The sequence below is a fragment of the Emys orbicularis genome, chromosome 1 (genome assembly GCF_028017835.1).
Source record: "Emys orbicularis isolate rEmyOrb1 chromosome 1, rEmyOrb1.hap1, whole genome shotgun sequence".
Classification (NCBI taxonomy): Eukaryota; Metazoa; Chordata; order Testudines; family Emydidae; genus Emys; species Emys orbicularis.
The window spans coordinates 259,933,290-259,961,272 of NC_088683.1; the positions used below are offsets into that span (position 1 = coordinate 259,933,290).

The following is a 27,983-nucleotide window of genomic DNA, read 5'->3' on the forward strand; positions in this document are numbered from 1 at the left end:
AATAAGTATCCAGATATGCTGCCATGTATTGGTCAAGAATGTCTTGGAGTACATTGTTGTTAAAATGCTGGAACATCACAGGTGCGTTTGTTGACCCAAAGGACATCACAAGATACTCAAAGTGACCATAACTCATTCAAAATGTGGTCTTCAGTTCATCCCCAGCTCTAACATGTACTAGGTTGTAGGCCCTCCGGAGGTCTAGCTTTGTGTACACCCAGCCAATACTCACATAGTCCATTAGTTTGGGGATTAGTGGCAAGATGTACCAGTTTCTAATGGTGACCTGATTTAGGCCCAATAGTCAACACATGGTCGGAGGCTCTCATCCTTCTTTTTAAACAAAGAGGACTGGTGCTCCAGCAGACAACGTGGATTTATGAATAAAGCCCTTGTCTAGGTTTTCCTGAAGGTAGGTGCACAGCACTGTTGGTTCAGGCTCTGATATGGCATATATACGCCCAAACAGAATGTTTGCCCCTGGTTGTAGCTCAATTGGGCAGTCATAGTCTCTGTGTGGGGGCAGGGCGTCGGCATCTTTTTTCCAAATACATCTTTGTAGTCAGTGTATTTGGATGGAAGTTGAGGACCACAATCGGCAGGCTGCTCTGCTGGGCCCCATACCCTGGCATGGAACTGTTGGGGAGCTACTGCCTGCTGGCCAATTCCTGGGGTCAAGCAGTGCTGCTGGCAGAATTGGGAAGTTCTTCATATTCTTAGTCCGCATCAGTGGATAAGGGGATTGTGGAAGGGCAGCCACAAAACACCCAGGATCAGAGGGAAGTGCAGGGAATGGATGGCACTGAACTGTAGGGTCTTCCTTGCCCCTGGATCATAACTTTGAGCTGAACAGTTTTTGTGGCCACTGGCCTGGCTGATAAGAGGGACCCTTCAATCGTTTCTACTAGGTCCGGAACAGGCTTGGGCTGCAGGGGAATCTTTAGTGCCCAGGCTGCCTCTTCATCAAGGAAGTTATCTGCCACACCCAGGTCAATGAGGGCCTAGGGAATGTCCTGGGATTCGCAATTTAGCTGTGACTTGTAGGTGTGCTGCTGGTCGACAGGAGCCAGTGCATGTCCCTGTCAGGACCTCAGATGGGATTTCAAGGGGATACTCTGCCAGGACATCCAGCCCAGCCCCCTTCACTGGGCTCATTTCCCAGATTCCTTTGGACTGGGTCCCTGTAGGGTAATTGGAGATCTCACGGCCTGGCTCCCCACAGTAGTAACACAAGTTTAAGGCATTGCCAGTGCTTTCTCTCTTCGGGGTGAGTTGCTGGTGGGTTAGGTCTATCTGCATTAGTTCAACAGGTCAGGGGGAATCCAATAGCAGGGAGCACGGTCATGGTGCCCCTCTTCTTTCTTCCCATTATTCATGTAGATGATTGTCAATACAGATGACGAGCTCTATAGATTCATAGATTCTAGGACTGGAAGGGATCTCGAGAGGTCATCGAGTCCAGTCCCCTGCCCGCATGGCAGGACCAAATACTGTCTAGACCATCCCTGATAGACATTTATCTAACCTACTCTTAAATATCTCCAGAGATGGAGATTCCACAACCTCCCTAGGCAATTTATTCCAGTGTTTAACCACCCTGACAGTTAGGAACTTTTTCCTAATGTCCAACCTAGACCTCCCTTGCTGCAGTTTAAGCCCATTGCTTCTTGTTCTATCCTTAGAGGCTAAGGTGAACAAGTTTTCTCCCTCCTCCTTATGACACCCTTTTAGATACCTGAAAACTGCTATCATGTCCCCTCTCAGTCTTCTCTTTTCCAAACTAAACAAACCCAATTCTTTCAGCCTTCCTTCATAGGTCATGTTCTCAAGACCTTTAATCATTCTTGTTGCTCTTCTCTGGACCCTTTCCAATTTCTCCACATCTTTCTTGAAATGCGGTGCCCAGAACTGGACACAATACTCCAGATGAGGCCTAACCAGAGCAGAGTAGAGCGGAAGAATGACTTCTCGTGTCTTGCTCACAACACACATGTTAATACATCCCAGAATCATGTTTGCTTTTTTTGCAACAGCATCACACTGTTGACTCATATTTAGCTTGTGGTCCACTATAACCCCTAGATCCCTTTCCGCCGTACTCCTTCCTAGACAGTCTCTTCCCATTCTGTATGTGTGAAACTGATTTTTTCTTCCTAAGTGGAGCACTTTGTATTTGTCTTTGTTAAACTTCATCCTGTTTAACTCAGACCATTTCTCCAATTTGTCCAGACCCATTGGGGTCTTGACTCAGGCCAGTTTGTCCTTAACCTCGTCCCACAGGCCCTATTAAAACTGATATAACTGGGTCACCTCTTTCCATTCTGTGTCTGATACGAGATGGTGGAAGTAAGCTACATAGGCAATGGCTGGGTCCAACCCCTGTTGGAGTTTTTGCAGGGCAGCCTCAGTAGAGCAGGTGCAGATAGGGTAATCAAAGATGCTTGATATTATCTGTTGGAAGGCATCCCAGTTAGACAAAACCAGACTGTTGATTTCCAACAGGGGAGAGACCCAGTCCAACACTTCCCCTGTCAGCAGGCCTACTTTGGCATGGTCAGAAATGTGCACCTATGGTTGAGAACAAGAGGCAGCACTGAGTCATGAAACCTTGGAATTTGGAGCAGCTCTCATCAAAACGCTTGGGCAGAGGGGCAGTGCATCCCTGGTTGGGGAACAGCGCAGCCAGATGAGCCTGGAGTACAGCATTTTCTGCATGGAGTTGATGGACTTGATCTTGCAGTGCCTGATTCTCAGTGGCCAGCTGCATGTTCTGCACCTGGATGGCTCAGTTATCTGCCAGGAGCTGGATCACTCACTTGTGCAGTACAGATTCCCCTTCTGGTACAGGGGGAGCTACACTGGGTCCATCCTTTGTTGGGCCCACTTGGAAAAGTCTGAGCAACCAGGGCATAGGCAGTCAGGTCTAGTGGTCAGAGATGAGGGTCAAAACCGAAGACAGCATCAGGTACCAAGCCAAAGGTCAGAGATGGAGACAGAGTCAGATGCCAGGCCAGCAGTCAGAGCCAGAGACAGTATCAGGGGTAAGGCAGAGGAGCAGAGGCCTAGAGTAGGGCAGGACAGCAGGAACTGGGAGTCTGGGATAGGAGGACAGGAACCAGGAGTAGGTGGAGAAGAAGGAACCAGGAGCAGGCAAGAATGCAGAGTTCAGGAGTCAGGTAAGCAGGAGGGTCTGTAGTAGCAGCCAGCCAAGGATTCCTCTAATTGCTCAGACAACTTCCTGGTTTATATAGCACTCCTCATCCAGTCCCGGGGCTGGATGTCTTCCCCAATCAGGAGCTTGCGGGGGAGGGGGAGAGTTTCTGCGAGCTCACCTGTCACTGGACCCTTCCCTAGTTACACAGGTGAGCTGTTGGGTGGCAATTGTGACCTGAGTGCTGCCTGGGGAACTCTATGGGCCTGGATTTGAGGCTTGTGAGCCCTCATACCAACGCTGCTGTACAGGACATGCTCAGAGTCGGCAGGAGGCATAGCTAGAGCATCCTGGTGATTCCTCAGGTGTCAATGCAATTTACAGCAGTCCTGAGGCAGTTACAAGTTATACCACAGAACAAACTGGCCCCTGACAGGTCCAAGATCAGAGAGGCTAGAAAGCTCCAACACACCTGAGCTCTTCAGTTATGTATTTCCATAGGCGGTGCATGACTCTTGCATTTGGAGAGACTGGGCATGAGCACTGGAAGCTCCCTAGAAGTGGGGGGGGGGGGGAGCACCAGTGCCCGGACCAAGGCTCCGCCCTCACTCAACCTCCTCCCCTTGAGGTCCTGCCCATGCTCCACCCCTGCTCTGACCTGAGGCCCCGCTCCCACTCCGCCCCCTCCCCTGAGGCCCCCCTCTACCCTCTTCTCTCCACCCCATCCCCTGAGGTTACCCACCCACCCACCACTCACTCCTTTCCTTCCCCTTCTGCCTTAAGGGTGAGCGACAGAGGGGAGGGGGCAGAGAGGAGCGAGTGGTGGGCAGGGGAGCCTCAGGGGGCAGAGACGCAGCGCAGGTGGGGGCACGGTGGAAGAGGCCGAGAGGGAGCAGGGCCTTGGGGCGGAGTGCAGGCATGGCCACAGTCTGGGTGCCAGTGGCCCCTCCACTTCTTGGGAGCTTCCAGTGGTGGCACTGCAAAGGGAGCTGCATCTTGCATTTCTTGCCCTATTTGAGGAGGCTTAGTCTCCCCATGCCTTATACCTGCTGCCCATGTGTATTTCCTAATATTTTGGTATTTGTTCTGTGATTCAGGTAATAGGTACTGGTACACCAGATGCTTATGGTGAAAAAGGAGACACTGGTCCTCCAGGTTTTCCAGGATTAAAAGGTGAACAAGGTGAAAAAGGTATGCATTTTTATTACGTTTTTGTTTTCATATATGCTCTTCAATTCTTTTTAAAGGAGAATATTATTGAATTACTTGAATGCTTTAATGGAGCTATATGATAATGAAATGCCCTGATTTTGTCACTGAATTGTTGTTGGCTTCTTACATTCTGCTTACGTATATTTCCTATGTAATTTTGACTGGATATGGTATGATTCCCTTTGCTGTATGGCATGTTTCACATTTTGTTGTAGTTTTGCTGTGCCCTGTGTAAAGGATTAGAGCTGGGCAAAATTTTTCAGTCAAATAGTTTATTGCAGTTTCAGTAGACCCAAACTATTTGTGAATTATCACAAATTTACAGAATAGTTTTTGGCCAGAAAAATGTTTTTCTTTCACAAGAGGTAGTCGTTGTGCTCCCCTTATAACTTTTAGCTCAGTGATTAGGGTATCCTAACCACCAGGCTGTTGCCTATTCTGGGGTGTGTCTCTCTCCAACTCTCCTGGTGAAGTTGTTCCAATTTGTATAAATAGTTAAATGGTCACCGGAGACTTGAAGTAGGTGGGTGGCCTGATGACCAGCCTATAGAGGCAGTCTCACTCTCTTGTTTTGGCCCAATTTGTGTATCTTATACAAAGTGGAACAGCTTCAACCAGAGAGATGGAGAGAGATCCAGCCCAGAATAGCTCATAACCCAGTGGTTAGGGCACTCACCTGGAAAGAGGGAGACCTGGGTTGAAATCCATGCTCCTTTCAGGTTAACAGGGGATTCAAACCCAGGTCTCCCCATCCCAGGTGAATGCCATAACCACTGAGCTAAGTGTTATTAGGTGGGCAACTCTGGCTCCTCCTCCTGCCATTTTATGAATCTACACCAGGGGTCTCAAATTCGCAGCCCACCATAGGTGGCGACTCTGCCAGCAGCCAAGCTCCCTCCTCCCCCCCACCTCCCCAGCAGGCCATGTCCCTGCTCCTCTGCCTACCTCCCAGTGCTTCCAGCTGCCAAACAGCTGTTGGGCAGTGCATAGGACTTTCCAGGAGGGAGGGGGGAGGAGCGGGGATGCCATGTGCTCAGGGGAGGAGGCGGAGAAGAGGCGGGGCAGGGATTTGGAGAAGGGGTTGGAATAGGGTCAGGGAGGAGGCGGAGTTTGGGCGGGGACTTTGGGGAAGGGGTGGCAAGAGGCGAGGTAGGGGCAGGGCTGCGGCGGGGCCGCGTGTTTGAGACCCCTGTGATAGACAGTTAGGGGCACCAGGCACAATCCCCCATTGTCCAGGGGTCTCTCTGTTAGGGGTACTGGGCACCGGGGTCCCCCCCATCACCCAGGGGTCTCTCTGTTAGGGGTGCTGGGCACCCAGAGGTCCATCTCCTCCCATTGCCCGGGGGTCTCTCTGTTGGGACACTGGGCAGTGTCTGACGAAGTGGAAATTTTCTGTAACATTTTTATAATTCCTAGGCGAGCCTCAGTTTCCCTCTCGACTTTGGGCTGTGACCAGGGGGATGGAAAGGGTTATGCAGTGCAGGAGAGAGTCGGCGCCTATTGTGGGCCGCAGGAAATGGCCCACGGGCCGCGTGTTTGAGACCCTTGGTGTAGATCATCATCGGTGTTACTGACCACATAAGGAATAGTTACAGGTGTTTATATTTTATTAAAACCCCTTTTCGCATTACAGTTTTTAAAAAGTTAATACATTGACTTTTAATAGCATACTACATTGCTCTTCATTTATTTCATTTTTGACTATACTTTTGTATCGTTGTATGAAAAGGCCAATGTACTAGTCCTCATGTGGCCCTCGTGGTGATTTGAGTTTGAGATCCCGGATCTAGACCTTTAACAATGTCTGGAAACAACATTTCCTGAGGAACAAGATTTGAAACACAATTTTTCAGTTAACCAAAAATTTTTGAAATTTTCAGGTTCAGTTCAATCTGAATCAATTTTCCCCCCCAATATTTTGAAACTGCTAGAGAACTGAAAAAATCCGATATTCCTTCAGCTCTGTCAAGGATACCTTCTTCCACCTTAGATTAGGCTGCAGTTTGGTACTTGGTAAAGTGACCACAGAAAGAACAAAAGGCCTGATTCTCCTCTCTGAGACACCACTTTTATGTTGGTCATACTCCAGTGACCGTGGCATATAAATGTACATTGAGTTATAGCAGCAGGAAAGCAGGATAACAGAAAAGAGACTCAGGCACATAATTTCCTTAAATAGTCACAATCAGTAATTACATTTTCAATCTTAAAGGGTACATAAGTAACTTATAAAGCTGGTCAGAAAATGATGGGGAAAACTGAGCATTTTTCCATTTTTTTGGAAGAAATTTCAAAACTTTTGAAACTTTCCAGCTAGCTTGGTATTCCTTGCACATCTTGAGTTCTCACTGACTTTAACAGGAGTTTGGGGCACAAAGAATGCTGTGTCAGGTATTTAGCAAAATGTTACTATTTTATGTATAATCTAAGAATTTCAGTTGAAGATCTGCTTTGTTTTGAATAAATATGATTAACTGCCAGTAACAATAGTAGGAATTACATGGAATGTTTCAGTGATAGACTAGTCCCTGTCCAGTGATGTTGATTCAGGGTCTGATCCTCCCAGTTCCAGTGGATACAGGATCAGGGTCTTTCTGACAAATTTCTGTCTTGCAGACTTCCACAGATGTCAGTCTCAGATTATTTTTTACTGAAATTTTTGCAAATCATTTTAGATTAAATCATCTGAGTTTTGATTCTAGGTATTAGTTTATTCTCCAGTGTTATAAGGTGGTGGTGGATATTTGCATAATAAATGCTATGAGATCATTACCGTTGACATTATCTATTTAATTAGTATTCATCCCATAATAAAAAGCACCTTTGTTTTTAGGTTTACCAGGTGTACCAGGATACCCAGGTCCTCCAGGTATGAGCATATGACTGTTGTTTTCATTCACTCTTTTAAAAAAAATTCTTCTGGGGTCAATCTTGAAGGGTGCTGAGCACCTGCCACTCTCAGTCACTCCCTGACCTCCAGAGTGGGCATACGCTGCCCTCTTGGGGGATCTAATCATCCCCTCAAGATCTTTGTATGGATTGTCCCTCCTCATGTATGGAAGGAGGATGTCAGCTACCTCTGTGGCACAATCCCTGCTTTCTATGGAGAATGTTGAGGCTGTATTAATTTTGCATGGGGTCCTCTCTGTGCTGGGAAACTTTTCTTAAAATGGAAGTGGGATGGGAACAGCCAGACAGAAGAAGCCCGGAAAACGTAGCTCCCTTGGAGCCATGCACTGTCCATGGACCAGAGGTGAGGGCAGGAAGTCCTAGCGCTGGATTCTGGGGGTGCCACCCCAGCTGACTGCTCAGAGTGTTTGTCTCTTTCTCTTATGAGTTTTCAGGGGAAAGGGTAACGCATCCTGGAATTTATCCCTTTGTTTGTTATTGAGTATTGAATTTAGGGGAATTATCATCGTGTTGACACTCATTATGCTGGGTGGAAAATGTCAAACACAAATTGAAATTAGTGAAAAAATTCTGAGGACTCCTGTCATAAACACACCGTTAAGGGTTAATTCCTCTTTTACCTGTAAAGGGTTAAGAAGCTCACATAACCTAGCTGACACCTGACCAAAAGGACCAATAAGGGGACAAGATACTTTCAAATTGAGGCGGGAGGAAAGTCTTTGTCTGTTGTTGTGTGTGTGCTTTTGCAGAGACAGATCAAGGAAACAAGCCATCCAGCTCCTATAGAGTTAGTGAATATTTAGCGAGGAAATGCGTTAATTTACTTTTATTTTGGCTTGTGTTTTCCCTTGTGTAAGAAGGAGGGTATTCTTGGTTTTCTTTTTGTAACTTTAAAGTTTTGCCCAGAGGGAAACCCTCTGTGTTTTGAATCTGATTGCCTGTGAGGTTATCTTTCATTCTAATCTTACAGAAGTACTCCTTTCACCTTTTTTTCCCTTTAATTAAAATTCTTCTTTTAAGAACCTGATTGATTTTTCATTGTTTTAAGATCCAAGGGTTTGGGTCTGTGTTCACCAGGACTAATTGGTGAGGATATATTCTCAAGCCTTCCCAGGAAGGGGGCTGTAGGGGTGTAGTAGAGTCGCGCCAGGGCTCTACCCTCCGGGACGGAGGGGCGCCACACCGGCTCACTATAGCACAGACAGTCAAAGCTCAGGCCCCTTTACACAGGGGCTGAGCGGCCCACAGTTCAGGGAGCTCAGGCCCTCAGGCAGGGGCTGAGCAATAATCAACAGTTTAAGCAGGCCCAGGCCCTGGATCAGGGCAGGGCATAAACAGTCACAGCTCAGGCCCTTTGGGGCAGGGGTTGAGCACTAATCAACTGGGGGAGGCCCAGGTTCCTACCTGAGCGTTGGGTGAGGGGGAAGCCTGCCACCCGTGAGTGGGAGTGGCAGGGGGGGACGCAGGCCCACCCACTCCACTGCATCCCAGCCCGGGGCCCTAGCAGCGGTTACTGCCGCGGCTGGTCAGTGTGGTGTCCTGACCGAAACACACTGACATCGGCTCACAGGTCTCTGCAGCCTGACCGGGGTCGGCTACCCCCGGGCTACTTCCGTGTCCCCCCTCGGGGCCTACCTCATTGGCGACGCCGGGTTCGGGCCAGTCCAGCAGCATCGGTTCCTCTGGTGCGGGGCTTGGGGGCCGGTCCGGCAGCTCTCCACCAGGGTAGCTGGCCCGGGGCAGGCTTGGCTCCTCCTCGGGGTAGCTGGCCCGGGGCAGGCTTGGCCAGTCCTCCTCGGGGTAGCTGGCCTGGGGCAGGCTTGGCCAGTCCTCCTCGGGGTAGCTGTTCCGGGGCAGGCTTGGCCAGTCCTCCTCGGGGTAGCTGTTCCGGGGCAGGCTTGGCCAGTCCTCCTCGGGGTAGCTGGTCCGGGGCAGGCTTGGCCAGTCCTCCTCAGGGTACCTGGCGAGAGGTAGGCTCGACTGGCGCGGTGGGGTAGCAGGCGGCTCGCGGCCTGCGGCTGTCTTCCAAGCGGGAGCTCGGCCCGAGACATCTGCTCTCTCTGCCGGCCTGGGCTCCACTGAGCTCTGCTGGCGGGCTTTTATACTTCCGGGTTGGGGCCGTGACCTCGGAGGGGCGGGCGCCAGACCCGGTGGCTCCGCCCACGTTGGGGTTAGGGGAAGTTCGGCCCTATGCGGGACGGAGGGGCGCCACACTGGCTCACTACACACACCCCCTCTCAAGGCGGGCTCCCGTCCCTCGGGGCCGGACCCGTCTAACTCTCCCATGCGGGACAGAAAGTCCGCGTTCGCGTGGTCCTTACCGGCCCTATGGCGGATGGTATAAGCATAGGGCTGTAACGCCAGGTACCACCGTGTTAACCGCATATTATTGTTCTTCATTCGGGCCAACCACCGAAGCGCGGCATGGTCTGTGACTAGTATGAAGGGGGCCCCTAGGATGTAATAACGTAGGGCATCACAGGCCCATTTTACCGCCAGGGCCTCCTTCTCTATTACCGCGTAGTGTCTTTCTTGCGGGAATAATTTTCGGCTGAGATATATAACGGGGTGCTCCTCCCCACCCACCTCCTGAGACAGGACCGCCCCTAGTCCTACCTCCGAGGCGTCGGTCTGGAGGACGAACCCTCGGTCAAAGTCGGGGCTGTACAGGACGGGTTCGCGGCAGAGACAGTCTTTGAGGGCCCGGAAGGCGCTGTCACACTCCGGGGTCCATTCCACCCATCTGGGACTGGTTTTGGTGAGGAGCTCTGTTAAGGGGGCCGCAATGGAGGCAAAATCGGGGATAAACCTCCGGTAATAGCCCGCCAGTCCCAGAAATTGGCGTACATGGCGCTTCATAGTGGGTGGTGGGCATGCTGCTAGGGCTTGAACATTCCCGACAAGCGGCTTCACTTGTCCTCCTCCAATCGTGTAGCCTAGGTAGGTGGTCTCCTGCCACCCGATACGGCATTTCTTTGGGTTGGCGGTTAACCCGGCAGCTCGTAGGGACCTCAGGACAGCCGCTATCCGCTCCAGGTGGCTCTCCCACCGGTCACTATAAATGACTACATCATCCAGGTATGCGGCCGCGTATTCCCGATGAGGAAGCAGGAGGCGGTCCATGAGTCGCTGGAATGTCGCAGGGGCACCATGGAGACCGAAGGGCATCCGGGTGAATTGGTAGAGGCCGTTGGCGGTGGCAAAAGCAGTTTTCTCCTGTGACGTGGGGTCAAGGGGAATCTGCCAATACCCTTTGCATAGATCCAGGGTCGTGAGGAAGCGGGCCTTGCCTAACTGGTCCAGCAGCTCATCTACCCGGGGCATGGGGTAGGCATCGAACTTTGAGATGGAATTAACCCGGCGGAAATCGATGCAAAAGCGCTGTGTGCCGTCCGGTTTGGGAACCAGGACTACTGGGCTGCGCCACTCGCTCTGGGACGGTTCAATGACGCCCAGCTCTAGCATCGCTCGTACTTCCTCCTCGACGACCTGCCGCATACGATAGGGAAGGGGTCTCGTTGACTCGCGGATTACTACCCCCGGCTCCGTCTGAATGTTATGGTACACGAGGGTCGTGTAGCCTGGCTGGTCGGTGAACGTCCCGCGGAACGCTCGCAGGAGGCACTCAGTCTGTTTCCGCTGCTCCACAGTCAAGGACTCTCCGAGCTGCGGCGTGCCGACATCCTCGGCCGGTGTAACCCGAGGCCCTAACTCGGGTTCGGGTGGACAGGGATTAATCAGGAGGCCTTCCCGTTCCCTCCAGGGTTTCAAGAGGTTGACGTGATACCGCTGGACTTTTTTTCGGCGGTCGGGCTGGTTGATCTCATAGGTGACCGGCCCAACCTTCCGGATCACCGCATATGGCCCCTGCCACCGCGCCAGTAGTTTGGACTCACTGGAGGGTAAGAGAAGGAGAACCTGGTCGCCCGGCTGGAACTCGCGGACTCGGGCCTCTCGGTTATATGTTTGGGCCTGGGCTTCCTGTGCGGCCTTCAGATTCTCTCGAGCGAGAGTTCCAGCTTGTGCTAGGCGTCCCTGCAGCTGGAGAACATATTGGAGAAGGCCCTGAGTGGGTGACGGGGCTTGTTCCCAGGTCTCTCTCATGAGATCCAGCAGTCCCCTCGGCCGACGGCCGTATAACAGCTCGAAGGGAGAGAATTTGGTGGATGCTTGGGGTACCTCACGGACGGCCAGGAGCAATGGCGGGATCAACTGGTCCCATCGGCACAGGTCCTCAGGGGAGAACTTGCGCAGCATGTCCTTCAGGGTGCGGTTGAACCGCTCGACTAGGCCGTCGGTTTGCGGGTGGTATACAGAGGTGCGCAGCTGTTTAATCCCAAGGAGCCGGCAGACCTGTCGTAGTAACCGGGAGGTGAAATTGGTGCCCTGGTCGGTGAGGATCTCCCGGGGCAAGCCCACGCGGGCAAAGACCTTGACGAGTTCGTCGGCAATGGCCCTTGCGGTGATACTCCGGAGCGGGACGGCCTCTGGAAAACGGGTCGCGTAGTCCACTATGACCAGGATATACAAAAACCCGGCCCGGCTCCTCGGGAGGGGTCCCACCAAGTCCATGGCCACCCGCTCAAACGGGGTCTCCATAATGGGCATAGGGACTAGTGGGGCCGGGGCTGTCCGTGGGGGAGCAGCCAGCTGGCACTCTGGACAGGAGCTACAGTAGTTTCGCACCTCTTGGTGCACTCCCGGCCAGAAGAACTGGGACAGAATCCGTGCGAGGGTTTTCTCTTGACCCAGGTGCCCGGCTGCGGGGACGTCGTGGGCGAGCTTCATCACCGCCCGACGGTGGCACTGGGGCACCATCAGTTGCCTCTGGACCTCCCCGGTGCGGGAATCTCGGTCGACCCGATAGAGGCGGTCACGTCGTAGTTCGAACCGGGGCCATCCCTTGGCCCGGGCGGGATCAATCAGCGCATCGTCTACCGCGGTCAACTGTTCATAGGCCCTGCTCAGGGTGGGATCCTCCCTCTGGTCTCGGCAGAAGTCAGTAGCGATCTGAGGGTCGTCTGTCGGCATTAGTGGGAGGTCTTTAGGCTCTCCTTCCTGGCTCCGATGTCCCGCCTCGTCAGTCTCCTCCGGGGGGTCCTCGCGGCAATCCCCTTCCAAGGCGGGGGTGATATCGGGAGTCTCCTGCGCATGGGAGCCTAGGATGCTCGGGAACTCTGGCCAGTCCCGCCCCAAGATCACGGGGTAGGCGAGTCGCGGGGCCAGGCCCACCACCATGGTCTGCGTGACCCCGCCAACGGTCAGTGGGACTCGGGCACTGGCATAAGGGCAAACGTCCCCATGGATGCATTGCAGGAGGATGTTCCCCAGCTGGGGGTCTTCGGGGAAGCCCAGGCTTTGGCGGACTAGGGTCTGTCCACAGCCCGAGTCAACCAGGGCTCGGGTCTGGCAATCTCCAACAATGACGGGCACGGTGACCTTGGCGGCCTGCGGGGGTCGAGCACGGTTCTCCCCGGTGCACACGTGCCCAAAGCTGCAGTCCATCTCAGTGCAGTCACGTTGGAGATGCCCACGCTTCCCACAGGAGAAACAGGGTCCGATTTCTGGTCGCCCGGGTCGGGCTGGGTCCCGCACTGGGTTCTTAGGGGGACTCCGCGGGCCACGGCCAGTCCCGCTCTCAGGTCCCACGGGGGCAGGCCGAGGGGGACCCTCGGGACGTCGATACCGGGGCTCCTGATCCCCCGGGGGATTCCGTGGTTCGATTCGGGGGTTCGTCCATCTCTCGGGGTTGGGGCGATCGAGCCCTGGAGGGTGACCCCGCATACCCGGCCCCACCGGGGTTTCTGCCGCCAGGAAGTCCTCCATGAGGGTGACGGCAGCTGCTACAGTTGGAGGCCGGTGGCGGAGGAACCAAGCCCTCCCCCGGGACGGGAGGATATGAATGAACTGTTCCAAGAGAACTTGCTCGGCGAGCTCCTCGGGGCTCCGCCTCTCGGGTTGTAGCCACCGCTGGCACAGGTCCCTCAGCTCCTGGGCCACCAACCGAGGCCGGGCGCCCGGGGTGTAGGACAGAGCCCGGAACCGCTGTCGGAAGGTTTCGGGGCTAATGTCTAAGGCGTCTAATATCGCCGCCTTTACCCGGACATAATCTCGCGCCTCCTCCGTGGACAATCCCCGGTAGACGGTTTGTGCCGTCCCCGTCAGGTATGGGGCCAGGAGGGTAGCCCACTGGTCCGGCGCCCACCCAGCAACGTGTGCGACTCTTTCGAAAGTCACTAGGAAGGCCTCAGGGTCATCCTGTGGTCCCATCTTAGTCAGCCTTACCGGCAGGGTGGAACGGGGAGCCCCGTCTGGGTCTCCTAGCTGGGGCCCCGCGGGCCGGGGCAGAGCGGTCGCCAACTGCTGTAGACACTGTTGCTGGAATTCCCGGGTTTTCACCGTCAGGTCCTGTATCAGCTGCTGCTGCTGGGCTCCCAGCTGCTAGAGGAGCTGGTGCTGCTGTTGCAGTTGGGCGGCCTGCTGCTGCTGCTGCTGCTGAAGCTGGGCCGCCTGCTGTCGCTCCTGGCTCTCCGTCAGGAGCGTGAAAAGCTTCGTTAAATCCATGTCTCCTGTGGGGGACCGCTCCCCCCGGATCCCTTCTCACAGGGGTCTAGGGCTCGTGCCCACATTCTGGGCAAGAGATCCCCACTTCTGGTACCACGTGTAGTAGGGTCGCGCCGGGGCTCTACCCTCCGGGACGGAGGGGCGCCACACTGGCTCACTATAGCACAGACAGTCAAAGCTCAGGCCCCTTTACGCAGGGGCTGAGCGGCCCACAGTTCAGGGAGCTCAGGCCCTCAGGCAGGGGCTGAGCAATAATCAACAGTTTAAGCAGGCCCAGGCCCTGGATCAGGGCGGGGCATAAACAGTCACAGCTCAGGCCCTTTGGGGCAGGGGTTGAGCACTAATCAACTGGGGGAGGCCCAGGTTCCTACCTGAGCATTGGGTGAGGGGGAAGCCTGCCACCCGTGAGTGGGGGTGGCGGGGGGGACGCAGGCCCACCCACTCCACTGCGTCCCAGCCCGGGGCCCTAGCAGTGGTTACTGCCGCGGCTGGTCAGTGGGGTGTCCTGACCAAAACACACTGACATCGGCTCACAGGTCTCTGCAGCCTGACCGGGGTCGGCTACCCCCGGGCTACTTCCGTGTCCCCCCTCGGGGCCTACCTCGTTGGCGATGCCAGGTTCGGGCCAGTCCAGCAGCATCGGTTCCTCTGGTGCGGGGCTTGGGGGCCGGTCCGGCAGCTCTCCACCAGGGTAGCTGGCCCGGGGCAGGCTTGGCTCCTCCTCGGGGTAGCTGGCCCGGGGCAGGCTTGGCCAGTCCTCCTCGGGGTAGCTGGCCCGGGGCAGGCTTGGCCAGTCCTCCTCGGGGTAGCTGGTCCGGGGCAGGCTTGGCCAGTCCTCCTCGGGGTACCTGGCGAGAGGTAGGCTCGACCGGCGCGGTGGGGTAGCAGGCAGCTCGCGGCCTGCGGCTGTCTCCCAAGCGGGAGCTCAGCCTGGGACGTCTGCTCTCTCTGCCGGCCTGGGCTCCACTGAGCGCTGCCGGTGGGCTTTTATACTTCTGGGTCGGGGCCGTGACCTCGGAGGGGCGGGCGCCGGACCCAGTGGCTCCACCCACGTTGGGGTTAGGGGAAGTTCGGCCCTATGCGGGACGGAGGGGCGCCACACCGGCTCACTACAAGGGGTTTGGGGGATTATTCTCAAGCCTGCCCAGGAAAAGGGGTGTAGGGGCTTGGGAGATATTGGGGAAGGCAGAGCTCCAAGTGGCTCTCCCTAAATGTTTGTTTAAATCACTTGGTGGTGGCAGCATTACCTTTTAACCTAAGCTGGTAGAAATAAGCTTAGGGGGTCTTTCATGCGGGTCCCCACATCTGTACCCTAAAGTTCAGAGTGGGGAGGGAACCCTGACAACTCCAAAGCAAGGTCAATAAATATATCTATATTTGACCTCACAAGCCATGGCCTTGTCTCCTGAGTTTTAAAAAGCAAACAAACCATTTAAATCTCCAGGACAAACCTTATACCTGCTTCAAGTCTGCCAGTGATACCAATGCTATGTGGCTGTCACGGGCTGGCATTATCGGTATTGACAGTGAACTAAGTATTCAAGCTTGGGTGAAGCAGTGTCATTTATTGGCAGGAAAGTTTTCAAAGTTTAAGGGGGAGGATAATGCATGTGGCAGGCTATAAAACCCCCTAAAGAACTGTGTGTGACAAGATAAAAAGAACAATGACTTTTAGTTAGTCATTGCTACAGAGTAGACTTAAATGAAGTGTGGGCTTGTGTGAATTTTCAAGTCTTATTTTTTAATGTAGAAAAAGGAACAAAATGTTTTAAAAATCAGTTCTAATGATTAATGAATAATGATGGATCTTAACAAAAATAACTGATGAAGGTTTTAAAAACTAGAGTGAACAGTATTAATTGCTAAAAGATCTTAAGTAGTCCCCTCTACCTATTAAATGATGCTCTTTACTTGTTGTCACTACGCTCACTAACAGTTATTAACTTAACACTTCACTTCCCACTTATCCACTGATTCCCATTAATATTTTTTGTTTCAAGTGCTCCTGAAATCAAGATAAGAGATAAGATAAGAGACTACAGCAGTTGGAATATACTATCAACCTCCTGACCAGGATGTTGACAGTGATTGTGAAATGGTCAGGGAGATTAGAGAGGCTACAAAAACAGAAAACTGTTGGGGGATTTCAGCTATCCCCATGTTGATTGAGAACATATCACCTCAGCATGGGGATGCAGAAATAAAATTTCTCATCACCATTAGTGACTGCTTCTTGGAGCAGCTAGTCCTGAAACCCACAAGGAGAGAGGCAGTTCTTGATTTGATCCGAAGTGGCACACAGAGTCAAGGCCATGAAGTGAATGTAGCTGAGCTGCTCGGTAATAGTGACCATAATGTAATTCAATTTAACTTCCTTGTGGGAGGGAAAATGCCAAAGAAGCCCACCACAGTAGCATTTAACTTCAGAAAGGGGAGCTACACAAAAATTAGGAGGTTAGTTAAACAGAAATTAAAAGGAACAGTCACAAGAGTGAAATGCCTGCAAGCTATATGGAAACTTTAAAAACATCATAATAAAGGCCCAAACTATATGTATACCCCAAATAAAAAAAATAGTTAGTGGACCAAAAACTGTCACCAAAGCTAAACAACAGAGTAAAAAAGGCTCTTAGAGAAAAAAAGACATCTTTTAAAAATTGGAAGTCAAATCCTACTGAGGAAAATAAAAAGGAACATAAACACTGGCAAGTCAAGTGTAAAAGTATAATTAGGCAGCCCAAAAAGAATTTGAATAGCAACTAGCAAGACACAAAAACTAACAGCAATTTTTGTTAAGTACATCAGAAGCCGGAAGACTGCCAAACAATTGGGCCACTGGAGGATCAAGATGCTAAAGGAGTACTTAAGGAAGACAAGACTGTTGCAGAGAAGCTAAATGAATTCTTTGCATTGGTCTTTGGGTTTGTTTAGTCTGGAAAAGAGAAGACTGAGGCTACGTCTTCACTACGGGGGGGGTCAATTTAAGATATGCAAATTCAGCTACGCTATCTGAATTCGACGTATCGCAGCCGACTTACCCCGCTGTAAGGACGGTGGCAAAATCGACCTCCGCGGCTTCCCGTCGACGGCGCTTACTCTCACCTCCGCTGGTGGAGTAAGAGCGTCGATTCGGGGATCGATTGTCGCGTCCCGACGAGACGCGATAATTCGATCCCCGAGAGGTCAATTTCTACCCGCCGATTCAGGCGGGTAGTGTAGACCTAGCCTGAGAGGGGACATGATAGCAGTTTTCAGGTATCTAAAAGGGTGTCATAAGGAGGAGGGAGAAAATTTGTTCACCTTAGCCTCTCAGAATAGAACAAGAAGCAATGGGCTTAAACTGCAGCAAGGGAGGTTTAGGTTGGACATTAGGAAAAAGTTCCTAACTGTCAGGGTGGTTAAACACTGGAATAAATTGCCTAGGGAGGTTGTGGAATCTCCATCTCTGGAGATATTTAAGAGTAGGTTAGATAAATGTCTATCAGGGATGTCTAGACCGTATTTGGTCCTGCCATAAGGGCAGGGGACTGGACTCGATGACCTCTCGAGGTCACTTCCAGTCCTAGAATCTATGAATCTTCACTGCAGAGGATGTGAGGGAGATTCCCACACCTGAGCCATTCTTTATAGGTGACAAATCTGAGGAACTGTCCCAGACTGATGTGTCGATAGAGGAGGTTTGGGAACAAATTGCTAAATTAAATAATAATCACCAGGATCAGATGGTATCCACTCAGGAGTTCTGAAGGAACTCAGATATGAAATTGCCGAACTACTAATTGTGGTTTGTAACCTATTGCTTAAATCAGTGGCTGTGCCAGATGACTGGCAGATAGCTAATGTAATGCTGATTTTTTTAAAAAGGCTCCAGTGATGATCCTGGCAGTTACAGGCTGGTAAGCCTGATTTCAGTACCAGGCAAATTGATTGAAACTATAGTAAAAAACAGAATTTTCAGACACATAGATGAACACGGTATGTTGTGGAAGAGTCAACATGACTTTTGTAAAGGGAAATCGTGCCTCACAAATCTATTAGACTTCTTTGAGTGGATCAGCAAACAGATGGACAAGAGTGATCCAGTGGATATCATGTATTTGGACTTTCAGAAAGCCTTTCACAAGGTCCCTCATTAAAGGCTCTTAAGCAAAGTAATCTGTCATGGGATAAGAAGGTCTTCTAATGGATCAGTAACTGGTTAAAAGATAGGTAACAAAGGGTAGGAAAGAATTATCAGTTTTCAGAATGGAGAGAGGTAAATAGTGGAGTCCCACAAGGATCTGTACTGGGTCCAGTCCTATTCAACGTCATCGGGAAAAAAGGAATAAACAATGAGGTGGCAAAGTTTGCAGATGATACAAAATTACTCAAGATAGTTAAGTCCAAAGCAGACTATGAAGAGTTACAAAGGGATCTCACAAAACTGGGTGCATGAGCAACAAAATGGCAGATGAAATTCAATGTTGATAAATACAAAGGAATGCACATTGGAAAACATAATCTCAACTCTACATACAAAATGATGGGGTCTAAATTAGCTATTAACTCTTAAGAAATAGATCTTGGAGTCACTGTGGATAGTTCTCTGAAAATATCAACCCAATGTGCAGCAGCAATCAAAAAAGCTAACAGAATGTTAGGAACCATTAGGAAAGAGATAAATAATAAGACAGGGAATATCATAAATCCACTATATAAAGGAACATCCACACCTTGAATAGTGCATGCAGTTCTGATTGCCCCATATCAAAAAAGATATATTATAATTGGAAAAAGTACAGAGAGCAACAAAAATGATGAGGGGTATGGAACGGCTTTCATATGAGGAGAGAGTAAAGACTGGGACTGTTTAGGTTAGAAAAGAGATGACTAAGGGGGGAATATGATAAAAGTCTATAAAATCATGACTGGTGTAGAGAAAGTTAATAAGGAAATGTTATTTACTCCTTCACATAACACAAGAGCCAGGGGTCACCCAAATAAATTAATAGGCAGACTGTTTAAAACAAACAGAAGGAAGTACTTTTTCACACAAGGCACAATCAACCTGTGGAACTCATTGACAGGGGCTGTTGTGAAGGTCACAAGTATAAATTGGTTCAAAAATGAGAAGTTCATGGAGATAAGAATGAGACAAGTTCATGGAAGATTGGTCTATAAATGGCTATTTGTCAAGCTGGTCAAGGAAGCAACCCCATGCTGTGGGGTACCCCATGCTGTGGGGGTCCCTAAGCATCTGACTGCCAGAAGCTGGGACTGGACAACAGGGAATGGATCACTCAATACATTATCCTGTTCTGTTAATTCCCTCTGAAGCATTTGGCACTGGCTACTGTTAGAAGACAGGACATTGCGCTAGATGGGCCACTGGTCTGACTCAGTATGGCCATTCTTATGTTCTAGATCTATTCCTTGGAGATTCTTGCGAAGGCTATCCATATTTGGAGTATGGTAGTGGTAAAATGACTCCCTGCATGCTTCATTTTCACACCATCTTCTAAGGTCACACATCTATAGGATAGACTTCAGATTTGAAAAATAGTGCTGATATATGGGACTAATATTTAAATTTAATATAAATCTTCAAGAATCAAAATGCAGTCCCTTGTGTTATACTGGGTTTTGCCCCTTAATCTTAGGAATTTATTGCTGGTGCATCTGTTGATCGTTTTACTTTTTATTTGTATTTGCTTTCATGTGTGTTTTACTTTGTTCTAAATAAGGTTTACCTAGCCCAGGGATCACAGGTCCACCTGGCTTCCCTGGTGAGAGAGGTGAAAAGGGTGCCCAAGGTCCTCCAGGACGCTCTCTGCCTGGATCAACTGGAAGGGATGGTTTGCCAGGGCCTCAAGGTTTTCCAGGTCCTCCAGGACCTCCGGGCATATCAAGTAAGTGAAAAATTTATTTCAATATGCAGCCGAAATAGTGTTAAAGTTTTGTATATTCAAAAAGAACAAGGACAACAAGGATATGTCAGGAAAGTGGAGGCCATGATCAGAATCAGTGTGAAAAGAAATGCTCCCTGAATATGGAAAGAGAGAAACATATGTGACTTTGTTAATGCAAAAAAATGAGGAACTGTCTAATAATTAAACAAATCACTTACCTGGCTCAAGACACAGATCTTTTTCTGGATAAATGGCTGCTACTTTTGACTTCTTTCAAAAATGTATCTGATTACATGATCCCACACCTGGCATAAATGGTTATACATGCAGAGCCATCCCTTGGTACGGTGAATCAGGGTGCCACACTTTGGGGAGCCCTGTGCTTTGGGGGGCCCCCTGCTTCGATAAAATCTTGAGGAGGTGGGCGGGATGGTGAGGTGAATGGGGAGGCGAGTGGCAGGTAGGCAGGCAGCGGGGGGGCCCAAGGAGGAGCCCCCCTACCAGAACCTTCCCCTCTCCCCAGTGCCTCCTGCCCGCCGGCGGGCGTCACTGATCAGCGCCTACTGCCTGCTGTGGATCAGATGTTTCGCAGTGTCAGGAGGAGCTGGGGGGGAAGGTGGAGGGGAGAGGAGCGAGGGCGCAGTGTGCCTCTGTTTTGACGTGCTAACTTTCACATATTTATGTACTGACAATAAAATAATTTTTAAAATGAAGACAAAAAAATACTTGCATTGTTTTGCATGCAAATTGAATTTGATACTGAGAAAATAGGGTTCTAATCCTATGATTCTTTACTCATGTGATGCAAGTGGAAGTAGCATGTGATAATGGCTACAGAATCAGGCCCAACATTTATAAATTAGAAGTTATTTCCTTTTTACATAGTAGTTTTTATTGTGAAAATGGCATTATTTAAGGTGTCTAGAGCATGGGATGGGTACTTGTTTTATAAAACTAAATGAACAGCTGATGAAGAAGCAAAATGCTTTATGGGTGTTTTATAATTAAACATGTTTCCCATTCTGTAATGGTTCTGTAAGGAACCAAAAAGGTTCCTTTTATTCCATACATGTTTGCAAGTACAATACTTGCAATGGCTCATCCTAGGTGTTTACCTATAACTTAGTGTAAATGGCCTTTTAACATAATAATATTGGGGAATGAGAACCTTTCTCATGTTTGCAGTGTTGTTGTAGCCATATTGGTCCCAGGATATTAGAGAGACAAAGTGGGTGAGGCAATATCTTTTTTATCTTTCTGTTGGTTAAAGAACTCTTCTTCAGGTTGTGGTTGATTCTGTTTTACTGACTAACAAATTTTCACCTCATGCTTAAATTTCTCAGGCCAGATCCTCAGCTGGTGTTAATTGGTGTAGCACCAATGCCTTCAATAGAGCTATGTCAATTTACACCATCTGAGGACCTGGCTTTTTCTTTATTTTTAAGTGACTAGGAAGTATTTGACTAGACAGATTGTAATATACATTTGCACTTAATTATGGATAGTACTTTCCAGTCAACATAAAATAAGTAGTAGATAATTACAAATAAGCAAGGATATATTTCAGTGTTAATTGCTACCTAGGGACACATTAATAGTTCATTAAACAAACATTAGAGAGACTTAGACATTTCCATTTTCTCCCTCCTAATTTTCTGCTTTATAATTCCTCCCATATGCTTTCAGTTAGCTCTAGGCCATCTGTGCCTTCAAATAGTGTTTATAGACAAATTTGTTCAACATGAAATGTTAATATTGAATTATATCACTTGTTTGTAGTATTCCCTGTAGTCTTTATTTGGATTTTAAATTACAAAATTGTAATTGTTTGAGCTGGGCCTGATTTTTGTTTATTTGTTTAGTTTCTTGTTACTGAAGAATGACAATGCAGAGATAACAGAATCTTTTTACTAGCCTTGCTGGTGATGGGGGTTAAGCCCCATCATACTTGGATAAAGAATAAAAATTGAAGATTAAAAATTATATAATTCAAATTCATTTGTTTTATTATCTACGCCTTTAAAATTAAACACTAACATGTTATTGCACCGTAGCTAAAATGTAATCAGTGACATAAAGACAATAGTATTTTGTCTGCAATTCTTCAGCAGACTTGAAAAGAGATGTACATATCAGGTATTACTAAATTATTGTGGTAGAGAGAAACTTTTTAAAATAGTGTGGGGAGGAGATTTTGCAACTGAGGATTCCCTAATGATAAAATCCTATAGATCAGGGGTCGGCAACCTTTGGCACGTGGCTCGTCAGGGTAAGCACCCTGGCGGGGCGGGCCACTTTGTTTACCTGCCGTGTCCTCAGGTTCGGCCGATCGTGGCTCCCACTGTCCGCAGTTCGCCGCTCCAGGCCAATGGGGGCTGTGGGAAGCGGCGCGGGCCTAGGGATGTGCTGGCCGCACCTTCTCGCAGCCCCCATTGGCCTGGAGCGGCAAACCACGGCCAGTGGGAGCCGCGATCTGCCGAACCTGCGGACGCAGCAGGTAAACAAAGCGGCCCAGCCCGCCAGGGTACTTACCCTGGCGAGCAGCGTGCCAAAGGTGGCCGACTCCTGCTATACATTTTAATAGAAAATAATAACCTTTCTATACTTGTGGGAATTTTTTCAACCTTCTACAGAAATTGAGGACAATATCCTTGCTATAGAATTCCTGATGGCTTAATAAGCTATAGATAGAAATGTCGTTCTCTATGAAATTCCTAAACCAACAAAGCTTAGTTTAAAAAAACAATTAAGGTTGCTTAGTGATAATATATTTCCTTATGGCATTATTACAAAACCCAAACACTTATAAACAAGAAAAACAATAGTTAAAAACACTATAAATATTATACTGCCCACATAATAAAAGAAGTTTGATCAAGAGTAAAGTAATGCATAGTTCATTACCGTAAAACCTTAACGCTGACCAAAAAAATCACTCCACCTCATTTTACCAGTTTTCACAAAATATATGCATAACACAAAACTGATTTTTACTTCCTGGGTTTGTTTTGTGTGTTTGTTGTAATATGTTGTGTGATGGGTTCCCCCTGGGGTGCTATCTGGAAGTGGGGTAGCACTGAGTTCTCTGACTTACCAGCCTAGGCTCCCACTCAGCACTGTGCTGCTGTGACAAGCTGTGGACTGCTTCCAGTCCTACACTCCCACCAGCATTCACATAGGCAGGGACACACCCAGCTGCAGTTGCATGCAGGCTGCGGTCAGCCACTGCATGAACCAACAATAGAAAGACTATATATACAAAATAACCCCCAGCTTCCCTGCCTAGGACCCCAGAGCTGTACCGCCCTGCCCTGGTCGAAACTGCGACCTGTATGAATTTATTACCCAGTTCGCCTCTCCCTCAATGTGGAGAGGAATATGCATAATATGCTTGCGTTAACCAAGCTGAGATTTTCCCCAGACACTTCAGTCAGAGCTAACTGGTTTAGATTAAAACATAAAACAAGTTTACTAACTACAAAAGATAGATGTTAAGATATTATAAGTGATAGCAAACAGATCAAAGCAGATTATCTAGCACAGAGGTTGGCAACCTTTCAGAAGTGGTGTGCCTAGTCTTCATTTATTCACTCTAATTTAAGGTTTTGTGTGCCGGTAATACATTTTAACATTTTTAGAAGGTCTCTTTCTATAAGTCTATAAACTATTGTTGTATGTAAAGTAAACAAGTTTTTTTAAATGTTTAAGAAGCTTCATTTAAAATTAAATTAAAATGCAGATCTTATCAGTTTAGTGCAGTGGTTCTTAACCTGGGGTGCACGCACCCCCTGGGGCAGGGCCGGTGCAAGGATATTTTGCGCCCTAGGCAAAACTTCCACCTTGCGCCCCCCCCCCCCCCCACCCCCCCACACATCAGTTCATTGAGGGGCAAATCCCAACGAGCCTTTTTAGACCCCAGGGGTCAGCCTGCCCAGGGGCCAACCGTGCCCAGGGGCTGCTCCCCTGACCAGGTTCCCCCCTCCCCGCCCCCTGAACTCCCCTGGAGGGTGCACAGCCCCCCCGCGAGCCCTCCCCACCCCACCCTGGTGGCCCCCGCCCCGAGTCCACTCACTGGCTTTGCCGGGCTTGGGCCGCTGCAGCAGTTCGGCAGGGAGGAGCCGCCTTCCGGAGGCACGGGAGAGCCAGAGTGTCCTGTTTGTGGCAGCAGCAAGCCCCAGCCATGGAGGAGCCGGCGCAGTGCAGGGGGGCAGCAGCCCTGCAAAGGCAGCGGCGCCGCTAGCGGGGAGCAGCCGCCCCCCCACCCTTCCTGCCCAGGCTGCGGCCCGACGCCCCCACCCCGGGGGCTCCTGCAGGCTGCAGTGGATGTTTGCGGTCGCCAGCCCCCATGCGCCCCCCCGGCTCCCCCCTCGCCTACGGTTACCATATTTCAACAATCAAAAAAGAGGGGAGAGCCCTGCCCTAGCCGCGCCCCCATCCACTCCCTCCCACTTCCCACCCCGACTGCCCCCGTCAGAATCCCCAACCTCCCCCCTGCTCCTTGTCCCCTCACTGCCCCTTCCTGGGATCCCTGCCCCTAACTGGCCCCCAGAACCCCACCCCCTACCTAAGCCTCCCTGTTCCTTGTCCCCTGATTGCCCCCTACCTGTCCCCTGACTGCCCCAACCCTTATCCACACCCCCGCCCCCAGACAGACCCCCGGGATTCCCACGCCCCATCCAACCACTCCCCACCCCCTGACAGAACCCCCAGAACTCCCGACCCATTCAACCCTCCCCCTACTCCCTGACTGCCCCCCCGGGACTCCCCTTAGCATGCCCATGCCGGTCAGACGCTGGCTCCACGTGGAGGCAAAACACGCTGCTGGTCTGCCGCGTGCACAGCCCCTCCCCCGCAGAGTGCTGGGGGGGGGGGGGGCTCACACTCCCTGGAGCCGCAGAACCTGAGCGCGGTGAGGGGAATGCCGGGGGCTGCGCCTGCCACCAGTTTGGGGTCCCGGCCGCCGGCCCCACTCAGCCTCCTGCCGGCCTGGGGTTCCGTTCACTCAGCCGGCAGCGGGCTGAGCGGGGCCGGCGGCCGGGACCCCAGCTGGCAGCCGCGTGCCAGGCAAAATCGGCTCGCGTGCCACCTTTGGCACGCGTGCCGTAGGTTACCGACCCCTGATCTAGCAAATAAAACCACAAACAAAGCCTAAAATACTAGATAGATCAGATATGAATTAGCAATGTCTCACCCTGGCTGATGATACAAGCAATTCACCAGGTTTCCATACACAGGCTAGAAATCCTTTTAGCCTGGAACCAGCATTTCCCCCAGTCTAGTCTTTTTTACCTCAGGTGTTTCCAGGAGTTTTTTTGTGTGGGGAGTGAGGCCCCTTAATGATGTTACACCCCACCTTATATAGCTTTCACACATGGCGGGAACCCTTTGTTTCAAAGTCAGTTCCCAGCCCAGTTTGTGGGAAAATACAGGTATGCAAAATGGAGATCAGTGTCATGTAGTCTGGTCACATGCCCCTGCATGCCCTGCTGAGTCATAGCAGCCATTACTTACAGGCTCTCTGGAGCAGTCTCAGGAAGGCTCACCAGGTGGGAGATAAGCTTCTCCTAAGGCCTATTGTTTTCCCTAATGGCCCATTACCCTTAATAGGCCCTTCCCCACCCAGCTATCTAGACTGGAGGCATCTTGTCTAATGGGTGTTGCCCAGGTGTAACTACATTTGAAATACAGATACAGTTAATATTCATAACTTAAGATACAAAAACGATACATGCATACAAATAGGATAATCATATTCAGCAAATCATAACTTTTCCAATGACACCTTACATGATCCATCTTGTATAAAATAAATCATAATTGTGCCATAATCATACCATAATATTACTAGGATGAATATGGGGTGTAGTGTCATATGTTGCTTGCAAAACTGCACAAAAAGATTTCTGCTAGTGACTTCAGCCAAAGTGATGTCAAATAATATTGATTCAGGACCCCTGCAATAAAACCCAACCTAGGGAGCATTATTTTTTGTGTTCAGACCTGAGGTTCTGGTGAACCTTTTCACTTGTTTTCTTACTCCCGACCCTAAAACATCTGCTTTCTTCAAATATATATAGTATGTGAGTTTCCAGGGAGATTTAATGACATGAAAAATTTGGAAGGTTATTAACAAGCTGCTTTTGATCTAGAAAGATCCAAAGAAACCTAAGACAAAAATGAAGATTTCAAATCAGTGTAATTTTAAAATGTAACCATAAATAAAATCTGCTTAGTGAACTTTTTTCAGACTTTTCAGAATATCCTACTTGGCCTCCAGTGTAAAAATATGTTCTATTTTGAATGAAGTATTATCAGTTTTCAAAGCCTGGGTTTTTAAATGGAAGTTATTTGCAACCTTAATATGGAGAGACTGCCACTTGTCCATAATTCCATAGGTTTTTAGAGTAACATCTATAGAACTTGATTACATATCTATAGCCCGCTATTGATTTTATCCCTTAATTTCCATAATAGCTGAACTGGACAATTAAATATGTGAACTTGCTTCTCTTCGTGGTCACAATCAACCTGTAGCTACTTCACCATTGCTCATAATAATCCATGGAGAAGTGACACTGACTTGAACTGTAGTATTATGAAAAATTGTACTTGGAGAATAATGTTCTTTATTATTTTACTCCAATTGCAGATGGAATCACAGAATGTCAGCCTGGAGAACCTGGTGATCGAGGTCTTCCTGGACCTCAAGGACAACCTGGATTCTTAGGAGAGAGAGGAGATAAAGGTAAAATTGTTTAAAGAGCTCCTTGCATTCATTTGGACCATTCAATGGGCCTGATTCTCCACTATCTTCTCACTTGTGTAGTCATTAAGGCTTTGATTCTGCAAAGTGTTGAGCACCCTAGTCCTGATCCAGAGAAGTGCCGGCTTAACTTTGACCATGTGAGTTTCCCAGGATAGAGGCCTGAATGAAAGAGAGGACGGTGGTGTTGAATTAAGTTCCATGACGCTGACTTCAGTTTGTAATTCAGATCCTCCGCTCTGCCTTATAGTGGTAAAGGATGGGAGGATTTCAGTGGAAAGATAAGATCAGCTTTACTTGTTCAAGTGGATGATAAGATGTAGAGGGATGTCAGAGAGAGAGGCTGAGATGCAGAAGTGGATGGAAAGAGCCAGATCAGGAATGGAAAATGGATTTGTGATCTATTGATATAAAGATGGTAATAGAAGCATATAGTAATAATAAAAAAGAATTAGACAAAGCCCAGAGAGAGACCCAGGAATTTACATCCAAATTGCATAGTAATGAGTTGTGAAACTCGGTAAGACTTGACATAGCATGTTCTTTATGTTAATAAAATCCTTGGTAGTTTTCTTAGGCTCCAACTATGACTTAATTAACAAGATAGGAACATTTGCAGGCAGGATGTGAATAAGCAGGCATTGGAGAAGAGGCCACATGTAATGATTACAGATTTACGAACTCGTTAGGGAAACACCCTATGGTAGTCATCTAAGCTTCTCTTGTAGATGACATAGTCAAGATGATAATAGATGATAATAGTCAAGAGTTAGGAAGCAATTATAGAATTATTAAAATAAAAATGAGTTTGTATGAAAAATACAAAATATAAAATTTGCAGTGACCATGGCCTAGATTCAGAGAGGTACTTAAGCACTGTGATGTTCAGCATTGCGACACCTAACTTTTAGGTTCCTATTAAATCACAGGAACAATGCTGCGATCCACAAAGCCCGATTTATTTGCCTGGGCTCCTATGCAATGAATGGGAAGAGTTAGGTGCCTTAGAATGGGATCCACAAAAGCATTTATGCTAGATGGGGAACTGCCTGAGCTCACCAATGGGAGATGCCAACAAGATGGGTGTTTGCTAAGCCTCCCCCTTCTCACTGAGATAGATGCATGAGTCCAGGCTTCAGGGAGGGACCTAGCATTTCTAACTATTCTCAGCTGTGAGGCCTTCCTTGAAGGTAGGTGCCTATGGTGTTTTTTGTTTGTTTTTTTAAAGATGCCAGGCAGATGGGGGACGGGCCTCCCTTGTAACTTTTAGCTCGGTTAGGGTCCTCACCTGGGAATGTCTGAAACCTCTGGGTTAAATCCCCCCTTCACCTCATGAGGAGAAGGGATTTGAAGAGGGATCTGCCACCTCTCTGGTAAAGGGATTCACCTTTGGGCTGTGTGGCGCTGCCTCAGTCTCTCTTGTTGAAGCAGTTCCATTGTGGATAAATAATTAGAGTCATTTGAGCAGGGGGGACCAGATCCTGGGTCTTCTACA

General features: G+C 49.3%; 1 protein-coding gene across 1 annotated transcript in view; it reads left to right on the top strand.

The window, feature by feature from the left end:
- Window positions 1–27,983, top strand: part of COL4A1 (collagen type IV alpha 1 chain) — a 106,741-nt gene that overhangs the window by 22,022 nt on the left and 56,736 nt on the right. The window contains exons 18-21 of the mRNA XM_065423596.1: window positions 4,249–4,342; window positions 7,197–7,232; window positions 19,561–19,725; window positions 26,375–26,470. Of these exons, the coding sequence (XP_065279668.1) occupies window positions 4,249–4,342; window positions 7,197–7,232; window positions 19,561–19,725; window positions 26,375–26,470 (391 nt within the window). The remainder of the gene's footprint in view (window positions 1–4,248; window positions 4,343–7,196; window positions 7,233–19,560; window positions 19,726–26,374; window positions 26,471–27,983) is intronic.